This window comes from Neomonachus schauinslandi, chromosome 11 (genome assembly GCF_002201575.2).
Source record: "Neomonachus schauinslandi chromosome 11, ASM220157v2, whole genome shotgun sequence".
Classification (NCBI taxonomy): Eukaryota; Metazoa; Chordata; class Mammalia; order Carnivora; family Phocidae; genus Neomonachus; species Neomonachus schauinslandi.
Window position 1 is genome coordinate 91,935,758 of NC_058413.1, and position 16,533 is coordinate 91,952,290.

General features: G+C 54.2%; 1 protein-coding gene across 1 annotated transcript in view; it reads right to left on the reverse strand.

Annotated features, from left to right (window-relative positions):
- Positions 1 to 1,069: 1,069 nt before the first annotated feature.
- GRAMD1B (GRAM domain containing 1B) overlaps positions 1,070 to 16,533 on the reverse strand; it is a 166,446-nt gene continuing 150,982 nt past the window's right edge. Inside the window, exons 13-22 of the mRNA XM_021696275.2 lie at positions 16,351 to 16,494; positions 15,324 to 15,442; positions 14,947 to 15,089; positions 13,542 to 13,645; positions 12,767 to 12,970; positions 11,630 to 11,720; positions 7,766 to 7,873; positions 7,329 to 7,446; positions 5,188 to 5,281; positions 1,070 to 1,131 (exon numbers count right to left, since the gene is read on the reverse strand). Of these exons, the coding sequence (XP_021551950.2) occupies positions 5,192 to 5,281; positions 7,329 to 7,446; positions 7,766 to 7,873; positions 11,630 to 11,720; positions 12,767 to 12,970; positions 13,542 to 13,645; positions 14,947 to 15,089; positions 15,324 to 15,442; positions 16,351 to 16,494 (1,121 nt within the window). The 3' untranslated portion in view covers positions 1,070 to 1,131; positions 5,188 to 5,191. The remainder of the gene's footprint in view (positions 1,132 to 5,187; positions 5,282 to 7,328; positions 7,447 to 7,765; positions 7,874 to 11,629; positions 11,721 to 12,766; positions 12,971 to 13,541; positions 13,646 to 14,946; positions 15,090 to 15,323; positions 15,443 to 16,350; positions 16,495 to 16,533) is intronic.

Consider the following 16,533-nt stretch of genomic DNA (forward strand, 5'->3'; position numbering starts at 1 on the left):
CACTAATGAACTGAGCAATAAGCACACACACCATTTATTATTTGTAGTTCAATACTTTTTTCGTTTAATTCATACTGTACTTCCATGGCTCTAGCTACTTTACATTAAGATTTGGCTGGGAAGCTGTGTACGGTTCTAGGTAATAGCAGTTAAGTTTTCAGACCTTGCGCACAGCGCCAGGCAAAGTACAGTTCTAGATCCAAATACAGATGGCCAGACAACTCGACTGCAATCAACCTGTGTTCTTTCCCATATATGGCCCAGTGCAGGTGTTGGGGACTGCTCCCTCTGCCCGACCCCACTCCACCCCTTGTCAGGATCATCCAGGGGCCACTGGGGCGGCCTCTGACCCATCTCTCCCCATCTTGGAGTCTAGGTTGAGTGTGGGGGCGGGGGGGGGAAGCACCATGGGTTTGGGAAGATGATCTGGTCCATGCAGAGAGTGGTCTGGCCCTAGAGTGCAGGACAGGGAAATGTGGGGAGCCACACTACCGTCGGCAAAAACGGCTGCTTTTGCTACGCAATCTCAGCACGTGGCATCCGAGCCCAGGGCCAACTCCCCAGACAGAGCCAGCTGTCTCTCCCAGGGCAGAGGCCACCATTTTGCTTCTGCAGCATCTCACTGTGTTGAGAGAAGCAAGGAGGCCAAGGGGGCAGAGATGACGGTATTCTTTATGCTTTCACATGTCGGGCAGATCGTCTGGCATCGGCTCCTCTTGGCAGGCAAGGTGCTTCTCGCCAGCAGCCAAGGCTCCAATCCAGGCTCCCAGGCCTGCTGAGGACCTCAAGTCACAACAGAAAACAATGCCCAAGACCCCTGAGCTGTCGCACAGAACACCAAGACAGGGAGCTGGCTGGGCCCGTCACAGCCATGGCTGGAGCACGAGTGAGGTAACGAGGCTGGGCAGAGAGGTGGGAAGGGGCGCTCTCTACACCTTGTGCAAATTCCTGCTCCACATCAGGGAAGCAGGGGCGTTAAAGAGACGGCCTTCCGGAAAAACGCTCCACTCGGACCCAAAACGCATCTTCTGGAAGAAAACATAGAGGTGGAGGGAGTGGGGCCAGCCTGCTGGAGGTTGGGGGATGAGGGTCAAGGATGTCAAGTGGTGGATGGGATGATTGTCCCACAGCCTAGAGACAAGGGGTGAGGGAGGAGAGAGTCAGGAAGACAGGTTCTCGAGTTTCCTACTGGAGTGGGCAGGTGGGGTTCAGGGGTGTGGGGAGGGAGGTCACAGCCCCGCCACCTGGGGGCCCTAGGGAGGAAGGGCTGGCTTTGGCTGCCCTGCAGAGTTCTAACCAGGTGGAGAAGAGCTAGAGGGTCTATACTTCCACTCCACCTTCCTGGAAGGAATTAACAAAATTGGCCTTGGAGGACCCACTCATGTCTGCAACTCCTCTCTTCCCCATTCACCTCCCTGGGACAAGGGCAGCAAGATCAGCAACTTTTGAAGCTCTCAGTTAGAGCACTGGGCTGAGTTAGGAGACCTGGGCCTGAGTCCTGGCTCTGCTTTTGGACAAGTCACTTCCCGTCCCTGAACTGCAGTATCCTCATTTGTAAGGCAAGCTCCCAGGAAGGGGGATGAGCTGGACCATCTGTAAGATAGGTTTCAGCACGGGCATTGTCTTGGGTCAGAGACTGGCAAGGTAGGGCTTTCTCAAACTTGGAAGGTACTCTGCCAGAAGAGAAGAAGCCTTCTGGGCTAGAGCTTCTCTGGTGTTGCGATGAGTAGTGGGGCAGCATCAGGGTTCCGGGGAAATCCAGGATAGTTACACTTTCTTCTTTATGAGCCAGCAGGATAGGGAGGCCTAGTAAGTAGGGAGAGGGAGATCAGGCATGTTGTATTTCCCAGTATTAACCTAGGAGGGTGTTTCTTCCTTTGTTGGCCTAGTCTTAGTTTGGGAAGGGACTTTCTCTAAGCCAGAAGGAGGATAATGGCAAGAAGGGCACAGTCTTGGATTAAGCTCATCTTTTGTCTCTAGGCTATGAAGCCTTTCATCTGTCCATCCTCCCTCCTCCTTGCTAGAAGAGACACTGGAGAGAAGTCATTGCAGGCCCTAGCGCTTCTCTTTTGACTCCGTTCAAACCTTGTTGGGGTTTGGATTGTGAAGCTTTGGCTAAAATCCTTGGGTTGCCTTAGAGCACTGACCCTAAGAACCTGGGATTATAGGAAGGGGGAGAGGGATCAAGAAACCTCAAGAAGAATGCTTTGCTAGAAGTGGCTTCTTTCCGTGTCCCTGTCCCTGATCCAAGCTTGGACCATGTCTAAAATCATTTGCGGGCAGCATCTCTAGGGTGAAATCTTGGAGAAAGGACCAGGGGGAGAATCTTTCTGGACTTTTTGTGGTCTCAGAAGGATGCTTTCTGTGCCATACTATGCTACTGCTTTAGCTCTGCAGGGCAGCCAAAGCCAGCCCTTCCTCCCTAGGGCCCCCAGGTGCCAGAGAGTGCAAGCTCTCAAATGTGACCCCAGGAATCCTTGCAGAAAGATTCCCACGTGACCAGAGTCCTTACACGAACAAAAACAGGCTGAAAGAAAGAAAGGGTATGGTTCTGATGCTCCCAGGAACAGCTACAAGCGAAGCTGCTGGGCTTCAGTTTCAATGTTATTTATCAGTTTCACTCCCAGACTTATCTGCAAGGGTGAGTTAGCCTTTGACAGGCTATTGAATGCGGGGTGGGCGGGGGAAGCTTTTGTTTGGGAGTGAATAGAGGTGTTGGGCCTTCTGCTTTGAAAGCTTAAAATATTACTCGAACAGAAAGTGCCACAAGAGATCCATGATTCTTAGGAACGAGGCAGGCTGAGGTGTGTACGCACTGTCTCTGGAGTTCAAACCCCCAGGGTTCCTCGGACATACTAAGCACCTCCCTCCCTGTCACCTACTCCTCCCTGGAATGGCTGAAGAGGTTTTAAAGCAAAAGCAGAACAGCTCTGTGCAGCCAAGCCCACTCACATCACTTTACTCCCTGCAGAGAACCCGTTGGAAGTCTCCCCAAAGGTCCCACCATGGGACCATCAACAACTGGATGATTTAAATAAATATTTAATTATGTATGGAATAAATGAGAGAACTTATCACTTTTGCTTTCAAAAGTTTCTGAGAATAATTTTGGCTTCTGGCTCCTACAGCAGGAAAATTTCTAGCAGTCTGCACTGTTCCTCTTTCTTTGGCCCGAGGCCCCCGAGTCCTGACCATCACCAGAGTGTCTCCTAGTCAAAGTCCTGGACAAAAATGAGTAGTGACCCACTAACCTGTGGGCATATGCACCCTGCACCGGGATCACAGTCAACTCCAGCCCTCGCATCTCCTTTCCTAGGGAAGGGATACCCATTCTAGCTGATTCCATGGAGGCTTCTCAGCCTACTCCCCTACGGCATGTATCCTTTGTCTTCTCATCCTGCCCTTAGGTTAATAATGAGGTTGTATTCTCAGACTGAGAAGTCAAAAACGTGTCTTTAATTGCCAAAGGGGGGGGATGCTCAGGCCATTCCAACAGAAGAACACGACTTGCTTTTCTTTGAGGCTAGGTCAGCGATAAAACCTTCCTTTCCTTCAGCCCCTTATAAGAGGTCCCCTAGGAGAACAAGCAATCTGGAAGAGTTTTCCTGGCCAAACTAGTATGTATGATCCTTTCCCTACTGAGGATCTGTGAGGCTGGCAGGATTCCTCTGATCATTAGATGGAGGAATAGCAGTTAAGTGAATGAAAAATGGTAATCGGGCCCAGAAGGGCCCTGCGAGGTCAGATAAAATGCACGGGTCCTAGTGAGCCAACTCCAAAATGGTCCTGGATGACTCACTTTCCTAACCAAAGGTCTTCCTTCTCCTCCTTAGTGGTCTCCTACCTCTCTGGGGCCAGAGGCTAGAGGAGAGGAGGCTTTGCCCCCTTTGCCAGAACTCCCACTCCCAAGTCTGAGGAACAGGATTTGGAATGGCCTCCACATGAGGCAGAGACTCACCCTGGCCTTTTCCTGCACAAATGCAATGCACCTTGCCAAATGCATTCCTTCCCAAAGCCTAGGTCTTCTACCATGTGCCGAGTGTCTTCATTGTCTCCCTCACCAAAGTCAGTTCTTCCCTTAGAGTAAACGATGCTGGCAGCCAAGTGAGTGCTTGGATATCGGTACTCACTACTCACACCACGTTCTGTGTGAACCTATGATCCGATCCATACAATGCTAGGGCACTCACTCCCCCCAACCCCAGATGTCCCTAGGACATCCTGATTAGTCCCAGAAATCAAACTGACAGCTCAAAGTGAAGGAATTAGAGCCACAGGCCCGACTGGCTCATAACCACTTAAAAAGGGGTTTAACAAGATCCAAAATGCTCCATCCTGGCTAATAAACAATGTGCTCTTAGGGCACAGAGAAAAAATAGGGCTTTAGGCACTAAAAAGTGACACTTCACCCAGATCCAGCCTGGGAGAAGACCAGAGAGAAGGGCGGGGGGTGGTGGGAAAGTAAGAAATTCCCAGCCCTTATTGGGTCCACACCCTACAGGAGTTAGGGGAAGGTGCAGGGGTGATGGAGGAGAACCCCACTCCGCATGCACGTCCTCGGGAGCCTGCGGCTCAAGGCCCAATCCCACAGGGGCAGCCTTCCCAGCCTTCCAGCCCTCCGCCTGACTGGGGGCTCGTGGTCCATAGAAAGCAGGGGGTTGGGCGGTTGGGTGGGGCTCAGGTGGCAGAGTTTAGATTGGGCTCTTGCCCTTGATGCTTCCTGTTCACAAGAGAATACCTGGGGAAGCGTGGGGTAGGGAAGAAAAGATTCTCTTTTATTTTGGAAACAAATCAAGAGGGGATTCGGGAATGAAGCACCTTAAGCCCCTTGAGACTTCGAGACCCCAAGGTCTTCACAGGCGTCACTTTGGCTCAACATTTCCCTTCTCAGAGCCAGGAACGGCCAGCGAGGGGAAGGGTGGGGACGAGGGGGGGGGGAGGGGGGGAGGAGGAGGATCAGGGGAGGTTGGTGCTGAGAGGTGGTCCCTGCCCTCCTCGGCCCCTCCGCCGGCCAGCATAGGAGGTGGGCCCGCTCCTTCTCCCTGGTACATAGGCATTATCTCTTTTTAAAATCTGTATATAATATATATATATTTATATTCTGTATATATATATATTTATATATATCTATGTATATGGTCTATGTACACGTATTGCACGGGCCTCTCGTAACCACCCCGTTCCTGCCTTGTCAGTGATAACGACTCCTCTTCTCTTCACTTTCTGAAGTGTAGTCGCGGGACCTGATGCCATTCTGAAGGTTGATGAGAGAGTCCTTCATCTGTAAGACAGGGAAGCCCGCCCAGTCCCGGGTTTGTGCCCTCAGTGCGATGCTCCGCCTTGCCCGCCCAGGGCAGCTCCCCCAGCACGCCAGCAAGTTCAAGGAAGCTAGGCTCCTAAGACAAGGGTTCTCCTAGGACGCGGTCTCCGGCAGACACGGAAGAGCCAAGTTAGCACTGGGAACCCCTGGGGGGAGGTTCACTGTGTCTTCATGATTAAGGATTAAGAATTCTCTCTCTTGGGGCTCCTGGGTGGCTCAGTCGGTTAGGCGTCTGCCTTCGGCTCAGGTCATGATCCCAGGGTCCTGGGATCGAGCCCCGCATCGGGCTCCCTGCTCAGCGGGGAGTCTGCTTCTCCCTCTCCTGCTCCCCCTGCTTGTGCACTCTCTCTCTCTAATAAACAAATAAAAAATCTTTAAAAAAAAATAAAGGGAATGAAACAAAACACCTATCCACACCTATCCTAATGCTTACAGAGTTGAGTCCACCACGCTATAATTCTGACCGCCCCGCGCTCCAATGTAAGGGACCCCATCTTGACACCGAATTCTGGAGTTGGAAGAGAACCGGGTCATCCAGTCCAACTGCCTCCTACTTAATTCATAAGTTTCTTATCTGACATCATCTGGTCAACCCTTGGGCACTTTCGGTGATACAATCTCAGGCCTTCAAAGTAGCCCATTCCATTACTGGATAGCTTGATTGTCAGTGGTCTGTTTTTATTTGATGACTCATCAAAGCTCCCCCGTTCCCTGTAACTTCTAGCCCCTGGGGTCTCACGAGCAATCTATCTATCCTTCTACCTGTTGGACCTCTATGTCTGAAGACTACCCTGTTTTCCTCGCCCCCATCTTTCCTTCTCCTTACTGTATCTTTAATTCTATCAACTCTTCTTGATATCGCAGGGCTCCTAAACCCCCTGCTGGGCCATTTACTCCTTTTGTTTAAAAAAAAAAAAAAAAAAAAAATCCATGGCTCCAAAGCTAAACATGATATTCTAAAACACATTCAATTGGATCCTGATAGCCACATTAAAATCCTCTCTCCTCAATTTAGAGCTAAGACCATGCTACGAAGGGGAAATAAGATTTAGTATTAACGAATGCCTCCCCTGTGCCCTCAAATCCTGACAGCAATTTCGTGAAGTTACAATTATTTTATAAATGAAGAAACTGTGAAGTCACTCATATTAAATCCCTTGCTCAAGGTCACAAAACTAGTCCTTGGCAAGACTGGGACTCCATCTCAAGTCTGGCTGACCACGCAACATAAAGAACTCCTTAGGAACAGAAAATTTTAATGGAACAGGACAAATCCTTTGTCTCCTATCTTCTTAATTCTCTTGTAGAGCAAAGGTAGCTTCTTGCTGTCTTGGCAACCACGTGGGAGTTTTGTATAAGACGTTAACTTCTGGGTGAAGAAAGCGAAGCTCCTCCCTCCTTTGATAAAACTAAACTTAACTGATTTTGCTCCAGGATCATTTTCTTAAATAGATGAATGAATGTAGTTTTTGGAAGGAACACAGGCCCTTGTACTAGAAGATGTTACAAAAAGATGACCCAGTATAACCACCATCTTCCCAGACTATCCGTGCAGCCTCTGAGGAAGAAGGACGTGTTGGGGGTTGTGTGTTGGTTTGTGTGTGTGTTGAGGTCAGGGGGAGGCGGTGGCATACAGCAAAAGGAACTAGAAAAATATGCCCTCTGGAAAGATAAATCTCTGTGAAAGGAGGTTCTCTCTTTAAATGCTTGTCAGATGGCCATGAGTGACCAAGGCAGGGAAAAAAAATCAGTCTTTCCATCTAACCTACAGCTTTCTTGCCACCAATTTCCATTGTTATTGTCTGGGGGAGTACACCTGTGTTTCCAACAACCCATTCCAGGATGACTTTAAAATCAGAACAGTGGATGGCCCAGGGGAAGAATGAATGGGAGGCTGAGGTCCGGTGGGTGGTGATGGGGATGGGGATGGGGAGATCTCTCCCAGAGCACAGGGAAGGAGCTCATCTCCAGAAGATGAGGGCAAGGAGAGAAGGTGGGGACATCTCACCTGGTCAAGAAGCATCACTGAGGATTTGATGATCTCCCTCCATTTTTGGAGCTCTGTATCGTGGTACTTTTGTTGGGACTCCAAGAGCTGGGCCCATTCTGTCTGAGACTGGGGTAACCTGTGGGGCAGAAGAAGGGGTATCCCCGCAGCTGGAGTTATGCTCACTGGACTGTCCTGTGCTCCCAGACCCCTGAAGGACAGAGAGTCACATCAGACTGCTTTGTCCTCTGCTCAGTGCCCCCGGTTGCCCTGTGCCCCAGGTCAGAAGCAGACTAAAGCTACAGGGACAGTTTTCAGAGCTTGCCTATGGACTCATCCCAAAGGGTTACCCACTGGCCAAGGGCAGCGGGGCCGTCCCACGGAGACTGGGTGGCAGGAGCTGGGGCACGGTACCGGGTGGGGTGGAGGTGGTGGCCAAGGGAAGAGGCAAGGATTACCTTTCTTGGAGCCTCAGACCCTGCCAGGCAGTGAGGGTCTGGGTGGTGTATTCCAACATCCAGAGTTTGTAGAAGAGCATCATGTTAAGGATGACCAGCAGCACCAGACTGGGAAGGAGACAAAGCGGGACAAAAGCAACAGGCATGAGATGTAATCTTGAGAATGCACACTCCCTCTAAGAGCCAGGGATCACCCCCCACCCTCCCAGAGGCAGCTGCTGTCCTTGACCATTGGTCCCCTGAAGCATGGCGGTGAGGGAGGGAGGAGGAAGGATGCAGCTGGGGGGAGAGGGAGAGGGAGAGTGAGCGGGCGCTTTCATCTGGAGGGGCCAGGACACAGCAGGAGCGCCGCTGAGAGGCGTGTGGGTGAAGGCACTGGGAAAGAGAGACACACAGGAGCCACCCAGACCCTGGGTGCTTGGGGGAAGAGGTAAGATGGAGAGGGAAAGAGATGAAGGGTAAGTGAAGCAATCAGAGAGCCAGTACCTGAAACAGATCCTAATGGGAGCGAGGAGGAAAAATGGGGAGGAGGCAGAGGTTAGAAGAGACCAGTGCGGGGATGGGGAGGGCTGCACTGGAACCAAGCCAGAGAACAAGTGAGTCTGCGGGAAAGAAACACAGGAAGCGAGGACAAGTGGACAAGGAGACCCAGCAAGCAAGGAACAAGAGACAGAGGCTGCAGACAGATCTTAGTATGTCAAGGGTGACACTTGGAGGCAAGTCCTCCTACCCAGCCAACCTAAGGCACGACAGAAGGGCGAAGCTGTGGGCTATCGGCCTGATCCGCCCGACAGGTGTTAGCAGGATGCCCTAAAGCACGGTCTCATCCTTGCACCTGCCTTGCACCTACCCAGACCCTCAGGGGTCATGAGGGTCCCCGGTCTGGACCAGCACTGGTCAGAGCCAGGGAGGGGGTAAGGAGGACCCAGGGGTACAGAGAGCTGCCAAGACAAAAGGGACATTCCCTTCTCTTGGCCTCAGTGGCTGCCAGAAGATCATCTTAGGACACAAGGTCATGGAGCAGAGAGATGAAGACCAGGGGAGCAAGGGGATCTCGAGACGCACAGGACTGGGTACAGTCCTGGCTCACTGCTTCAGGGTTCTTAACTTCTGATGAAGTTCCCCAGCTTCTCTGAACCCTCTTCTTTTTTTTTTTTAAAGATTTTTTATTTATTTGACAGAGAGAGACACAGCGAGAGAGGGAGCACAAGTGGGGGGAGCGGGAGAGGGAGAAGCAGGCTTCCCGCGGAGCAGGGAGCCCGATGTGGGACTCGATCCCAGGACCCTGGGATCATGACCTGAGCCGAAGGCAGACGCTTAACGAATGAGCCACCCAGGCGCCCCTCTCTGAACCCTCTTCTTAACAGGGACGGTTCCTACCCTGCTGGGGCTGCGATGTGTGTGGTGTGAAGAAGTGGACGGAAAGCTCCCCGCACACAGGAGCCCCCCAATGACAGGCGGTTTTATCATGAAAGGAGGGGGTACAGGGACACGTAGGGACACACACAGGAAAAGGGAGACAGAATGAACGATGGAAAAGGACCAACAAAGAACATCTTATGCTGTGCCTTTGACCTTTCAAAGTGTGCGCTTGTGAGATACTGTGTTCTTCTCTGTGCTTCCAGTACCAGGGAAGGTGGTACTCCTGAAGCTGGCAGCTGCCAGTCCTTGACCCTATCCAGCTGTGCTCTCAGGGCTCTGTGACTTCTCTAGAACAATCTCTAAATTTCACATTGATGTTCAATGGCCCCACCTTTAACTGCATCCACACGCGCCAGAGGACCTGAATGTCCACCTCTTCAGCGTGGGCTGCATACATCTGAGCTCCTGCATTTGGGTCTATGTGTAAAATCCTGCCTGTGCTCAGTGGAGGTCCAGGACACCCCTGCGAGCTGAGGGAAGGGCCTGTGGTCCACACAGCGAACAGAGGGGGCCCGCCAGACGCAGGGCGGTCCGATCCACACACACACGGTCAGCAGACCCGTCGCCCGGACCCTCTAAGTGTTGAAGATGAAGCCCATGATCTTAACCCAACAAAGCCCCCACATCAGCTAATGCCATGCTATGCCATTTACTCGGGAGAGCAGGCCTACTTAATAAGTCAGCATGCAGAGAAGGCTCAAACAGAGAACTTACCTGAGTTTCAAGTTTTCTATCTACCAAACCCAACACCAGAGACTTAACAGAACAGCACGAATCCCCTCAAATGGAGGTTGCTAAACGGAAACCTTCCTGGTTTCACAGCTGTCTTTGTATATGACTTTGTAAAAAAGACCTTGGCTCCTTAGGCCACAGGCGGAAGAATTCTCCACCTCCCTTTTTGTTATACACGCAGTCAGGGCAGAAGAGAGCCTGCTTCATGTTCCTCACGGGCCCCCCTGCTTTCAGTGGTGCCCACACCTCGCCTGTGGCCCCGTTTCCTCTCTCACGCTTGGCGCTGTCCTGGGATGGTCTCCTTCTCGCCCGTGGCTCTCATGCTCCCGCTAACTAAATCAGCATCAACAAGCTATGCTTCCCCGCCTCGCTCCGGGTCCGCATCGGCAAGTACCGGTCACCTCCACCTGGATGCCCTACGGCCACTCAAGACACAGCTGGAGCCCGGAGCGTCTTCTCGGACAGCTCTGCGCCCCGTTCCAGTTTCTGGTAACGACACAACCGTTCACGGGCGCCCACCACAGTCCTTCCTCTTCTTCGGCTACCCAACCAGATGGCTAACGGGTCTTCGGTCCCTCCCCTGCTGGACAGTCACGCTCACCTACATCGCTGCCACTTACTTGGACCAGATTGCCTGCCTCCAGCCCTTTCTTCTCTAGGCCTCCCCTCATGGTTGTCAGAGTGACTTAACAACAACAGCAACAACCACCACCACCACCACCACGTAAAGCCAATCCTGTCACACCCCAGGGCTCCTTCAGGGCTTCCTGATGGATTTGGCTGTGCCTCTGCTTCTGCCTCTCTGAAAATGCATTAGTGGGGGCCTGAAGGAGTGGGGAGGGGGTGTCACAGAAGAAAGAGCCAGAGACAGGCTAGTGCCCGGTGCAGAGCTGTCAGGGCCCGCGTCTGGGCAGCTCCTGTGCCACTCCCCCAACCTGTCCCCCCACATGCTCACCCCCACCTCCAGGTAAGGTCGGGGGGTGTACCCGGCAGCAGGCTGAACCAAGCAGAAGAGCTGTCCACACTCAGCTGTCCCAGGAACTCCCTGCTCCCAGCAGTTCAGGGGCATCCCTGGAGGGCTCTGGGCTTCCACTGCAGACAGCTGTGCCCTCCCACCCTGCCCGTGCATTTCATCCCCCCTTCCTCTCTCCCTGCCCAGCATCCTCCTGGGAACGTTACTGAGCCTACTGCTTTATAACATGATGGCAATATTGTAAATTATTTACATTAATACAAACATATATTTCTGGACGGTGGTCATTGATTTTGTCTGGCTATCCTGCCAAAGTGTGGGCCCAGGAGTGCCCGATCCTGGTGCCCGGCTCAGGGCAGATACTCAGGACCTCCCTCACAAGTGAACGAATGGGCTTCTAAGAGGCTGTGTGGCGTCTCTATGTTAGCATTTCTCCAACGGTGTAGTAATTCTGAGTTTCCTGTCTTACCCACTTGAAACTGAGTTCCTAAGGGCATGGATGCTGTATACAGCGTTCTGTTGTCAATCATGAAGGCCTAGCTGACAGCAAATGCCAAATCAAACAGAGAAAAATAAACAAAGAGGCCAGGAAGGACGGACAGAGCAAGTGATCTGAAGAGAGAAGGCTAGAGGACAAAGAAGGGCCACGGTAAGGGGTGCTCATACGCCTGAGGAGCCAGCAGGTGGGGAGGGAAGGTGCCGGGGCAGGGGCGGGGACGAGAGCTGGGATCCCTTACACACAGCTGATAACCAGCAGCAGCTTGGACACGCTCTGCAGGTGGAAACCGTTAGGGGTGTCCTCGGGGATATGCCGCGTCTGCGTGGACCCTGTAGGGAGAGTAAAGAGGCCATCACCACGGTGGCTCACGAGTCCCCTGGCTGCCGTGACAGCAGTCACGCACTGAGCTTCCGGGAATGACGGGTACATCCAGCCCTCCGAAAGTACAAGGGAAGCCCCTCACGGGCAAGGTCAGGGGCTGGGTCAGGCGAAGTGGACACTCAAGTCACCGAACAAACAAGAAACTCAACAGCCTTACGGAGCTAGGACATGTGGAGGGGGGACAAAGTGCTCTGCAGCTTAGCCGTGACAAGTGCACTGGCTGGGACCAGAGACCGCTTTCAGCTCGGGCTTTGTCTGTAACCAGTGATGTGACGTTGAGCAAGTCTCAACTGCTCTCGGAGAGTCAGCGTATTCACATATGCCATGCTAGTCAGAAATCCTCTACGTGAGGGATGTAAGGGAGTGCTCTGGTTGAAGCTGGGGGCGCGGCGGGGAGGTGGGGGGCGGGCACGGAAGGCTGGCACTCTCCTCCTCTCCTGTCCCCATCCTGAGGAACGCCCAGGGGTGTGCAAAGCATAGCCTGAAAGACGCCGGATTAGTCGTCTCTGAGGCTTCTTACGGCTATAGGTTGCCATGACCGAGCGAAGACATGAGGTTGTGTGTGGCTGGATGGGAAGAGGGAGACACGTCAAGGGAGTCCACCGCCTGGGAGGGCAGGTCCCTGATGGGCCTGTGGGGGCCACATGAGCTCGGACTCCCTGATGTTTGTGTCAGGAGGGCATCTCTGGCCTGAGCTACGGCTTCTCCCTGGTGCATTTGCCAAAAACTTGGAAGCTGCTCGTTTGAGTCTATCAAGGCGCACATGGAGTTCAGGGAACTTCTGTTCAGCAGACCCCACATGTGGGTTCAGCAGTGACTGAGGAACATAAAGGGCAAAAGGAAACAGGCAGAGGATCCAGAGGCTGAATAATGAGTTAAGGGCAAATTGTGTACGATCTATACCCAAGGACGCAAAATGAGCGCACACGTGGGTCTTGGCATGGGCATGCAGCTCGAGCCCCGAGCCCCATCCCCACGGCCAGCCGGCACGCACCTGCCACGTGTTTGATCCTGTGGCCCACATCTTCATCGGTGGGTGTGGTGACGGGGCTCATCACCTCTTCCAGGTGAGGCACCCGCAGGTGGGCATGGGGACGTTTCCTCCTCCGTACCGTCGGGGCCTTGCTGGTCTTCTCTTTGGGAGACTGTCTGTGGATCTCAGCCAGGTAGGTGCTCTCCGTTTTGGTTAGCTCGCTCTCTGTCAGAGACAAAAGGCCACCTGCCTGTACCTCCAGCTCCACATACCGGCCCCCAGAAACAACTCTGTCTCCTAGCTGAGCCCCCTCTGAGAGAACCATTTTCCCGCACTGAACTCTGGGACGTTGACTGGGAGGGCAAGGGTCCCTCAGGGGCGGCCACGAGCCTCAGGAAGTACTGCTGGGACGCGGCCTCACCCAAACCCCCCTTCTGGGTTTTGCTCAGCATCGTGCAGAGACATAGGTTCCCAACCTCTGCACCCTCATGTAGACAGTTGGGGGCACGTCACAGGTCCTAATGGACGCGTTCACAGGCTCATCCTTCCTTTCTGAAACTGAATTACCACCGGTGTGATGAAATGTGGAGGTCATGCGCCGGGGGTGGGGGGTGGCCACAGACCCCATGAAAGTTACAGGCATAGCCTCTTGGAAAACGCACGTGTTCACAGACCTGCCAGATTCTGTATCCATTTCTGGGGCCACCTCAGGGCCCTCATGACACCCCTTCACCATCTCGGTGTGGCCCCCATTTCTGTGCTTCCCACTCCCCTGAATGGTGGCAGCTTTGCTCACCTAGGTGGCGGAAGTAGTCCTCCAGCCCACTCCAGAAGTTCTTCTCGATGAAAGTTTTCACCAACCCCCATGGCTGTTTGCGGTAGCGCAGCTCTGTGGAGACCCTGAGGAGCAAGCCAGAAACGAGATCAGCCATTTCCGGGGCAGACCCTCCTCCGCTGGGAAAGGCCCTTCGCACCACACCCACTGTGCCATCTGATCTCCCTGGCCACTTCTGGAGGTCAGTGGGACCGGCGGACTGATCCTCATTTTGTAGCTGAGAAAACAGGAGTTCTAGAATAGTCCAGCAGACCAAAGGCTACCACACAGGGCTCCTGACTCCGGGCCCATAGTTCTTCCATGAGGCCACGCCGCCTACTCCAGATGGTGCCAGGCAGCCAGCCGGCCGTGGGGGTCCTTCTCTTCTTCTGCAGAGACTTTCAAGTCCAGATCAGGCTCTAGGGTTCCGTCATTGCCACTTTTAGGGGAGTGATCTGCCACCGGCCGGGGCTCCTGCCTCTCCACCCCATGAGACCTCGCCAGTTCTCACTTTTTTCCCAGTATTCTCTCCCCCAGTCACAGGTCTCTCTGCTGCCCGTGCTGCCTGCTTACCAGCCCCTTCCTCCCCTCCACTGCAGCGCCCGGCTTATGCTCCCGTTCTTAAGGCTGCCTACCCTCCTCTCCCTGCCGTCCTCGGGGACACTGCGGCCTGACGTGAGCAAGCTCATGCTTGCGTGTCACCTCGCCACCACCCTCCACACCGCCACCCAGCAAGTGTTCACGGGATTACGGGTGGGTGCCTTTCTGGAGAGGTTTGTCTGAGGTCAACAGGCTACTTCTGGGTGAACTGGGGAACGAAAGGACATCTACTCAGAAGACTCTCCAAAGAAGCTGGAAGTGAGAAGTCTAGACAGTGTGGGGAAGGATGGGGGGGGGCAGGAGGGAGGAGAGAGCACTGAGGGAAATGGAAGGACGGAAGGAGGCATAGATACTCAGCAGCATAGGTACCAAAAATATATATACATGTATTTTCTTTTTTTAAAGATTTTATTTATTTGAGAGAGAGAATGAGATAGAGAGAGAGAGCATGAGAGGGGGAAGGGTCAGAGGGAGAAGCAGACTCCCTGCTGAGCAGGGAGCCCGATGCGGGACTCGATCCAGGGACTCCAGGATCATGACCTGAGCCGAAGGCAGTCGCTTAACCAACTGAGCCACCCAGGCGCCCTATATATGTATTTTCTTAAAGAAGAGGACAGGAACGATGCAGGCCCTTTCTGAGATGTGGGTGTTCAGAACGTCCCGATTCCCGAGAGGTCTCCCTCTAGCCTTTCACCAAACCCCCGTTTTACTGCGACCACATGAGCGAGGACACCCAAGCACACCGGGAACCTCCTGGGAACCCACGCAGGCCCTCTAGACGCTGTACCTGAGTCGACTCTTGTTCCGAGCCACGCGGGTGAGAGTGTAGCGATTGATGGTGTAGAAGTAGTCGTGGTAGGGCACGTCGTGCGTGAGGACCTCGGCGTCTATCACATAACATTCACTCTCCTGGCTCGCCTTGTACATGGTCTGTGGGGGAGAAGGGACAAAGCTGAAAAGAAGCAAGACGGGAAAAGCACCGTCCTCCCTACGCCTGGACGGAGGACCGGGAACCAGTGGAAACGGGCAGCCTGGTACGTGTCCCCGCCTCGGGGCCCAACGACACTTGCACCCAGAAACTTCTTCCTAGCGTCTACCCTTAATCGTTCTCGGCAGGACAGAGGCTCTTCCTGCTGCCCTTCCGTGCCCCTGCGCTCAGCTCACCTGCGTCTCCCTGACGGTGGCAGTTTTAGGAGCCAGAGGGTTGGTAAGGGTGATGGTGTAGAGGATCACTCGGCTCTGGTTTCCATTCTCTTCCTTCTTCCATGGATGGAAGATGATATCTGAGGGTGGACAAGAGCCCTGGAATGAGGGAGGGAGAGAGGCACGGCCGTGCCATCTCTGAATTTCCCCTTCGAGTGAACTCTTGACTGTACTGATGGACGCCTGGCCTCCAACAGGAAGCCAATGGGAGCCCGAGGGCCCCAGGAGGAGGGTGGGGGGAGGGGGAGTCAAAGCAGAAAGAGGCTCATTGTAGCATTGCCGGAATTCTACCCAGGGCTCCAGAATGCTGACTGTTCCCGGGGCCGGGACAGGAGGTCTGGGGGCCCCCTGCGGGGGTGCTGGCAACACTGGAGTCACTGTGGCAAGGGCCTGGGATCCCTGGGAACAAGTCCTCTCCTCTAAGACACAGCCTCCGCATGCCCTCCGCCTGCCCTCTCCTCCTGGCTGAGGGCTAGGCTGATACCCGGATGCTCTTGCACAGAGTCAGGTGCCCAGCAGCTCTGCCCGGCCGGAGCTGCAGTCCCTGCTCTGGGCAGAACAGGGGCAGGGGGGTGGGACAGGAGCCAAGCAGGGACGCACAGAGTCCTGGGTGTGAATCCTGGCCCACGCCCTGCTTGGCTGCACGGCCCTGGGCAAGTGAGAACAGTCGGAGCTCTGGTTTCATCGTCGGTACCCCGGGGATCGCAATGCTCACACATGCGGCAGGTCCGAGCGTGACCCGAGATGAGGCGACTCTTTGCGAGACCGTGAGCCCTGGGCGGTCTTGCTCGCCAGTGAGCCTGCGGGGCTGGCACCGAGCGCCTGGCGCACAGTGGGCGAGCATAAAGCAGCAGCACTGGGGGACAGAGTAGCATGCAGGGCCGTGGGGGTGGGGGGTGGGAAGAGGGTGCCCCCGGGCCATCGGGTGGCCTGGGGAAGGAGGGAACTTGGGAAGAAGAGGACAAAGCGTGGCCCGGGAGGAACTGACCGGAGAAGCGACGCTGCTCCATGAAGTCCCGCTGGAAGGGCGAGTCGGTGAACAGCAGGTCGTAGAGCTTGTCCACGCTGAAGTTGAAGACCTCGTTCACGTACTGCCGGCCACTCAGGTCCTCGTAGAAGGCCTGGACCTCCCCTGCATGGAAGAGGATGAGGAAGGAGGGAGTGAGGGCCG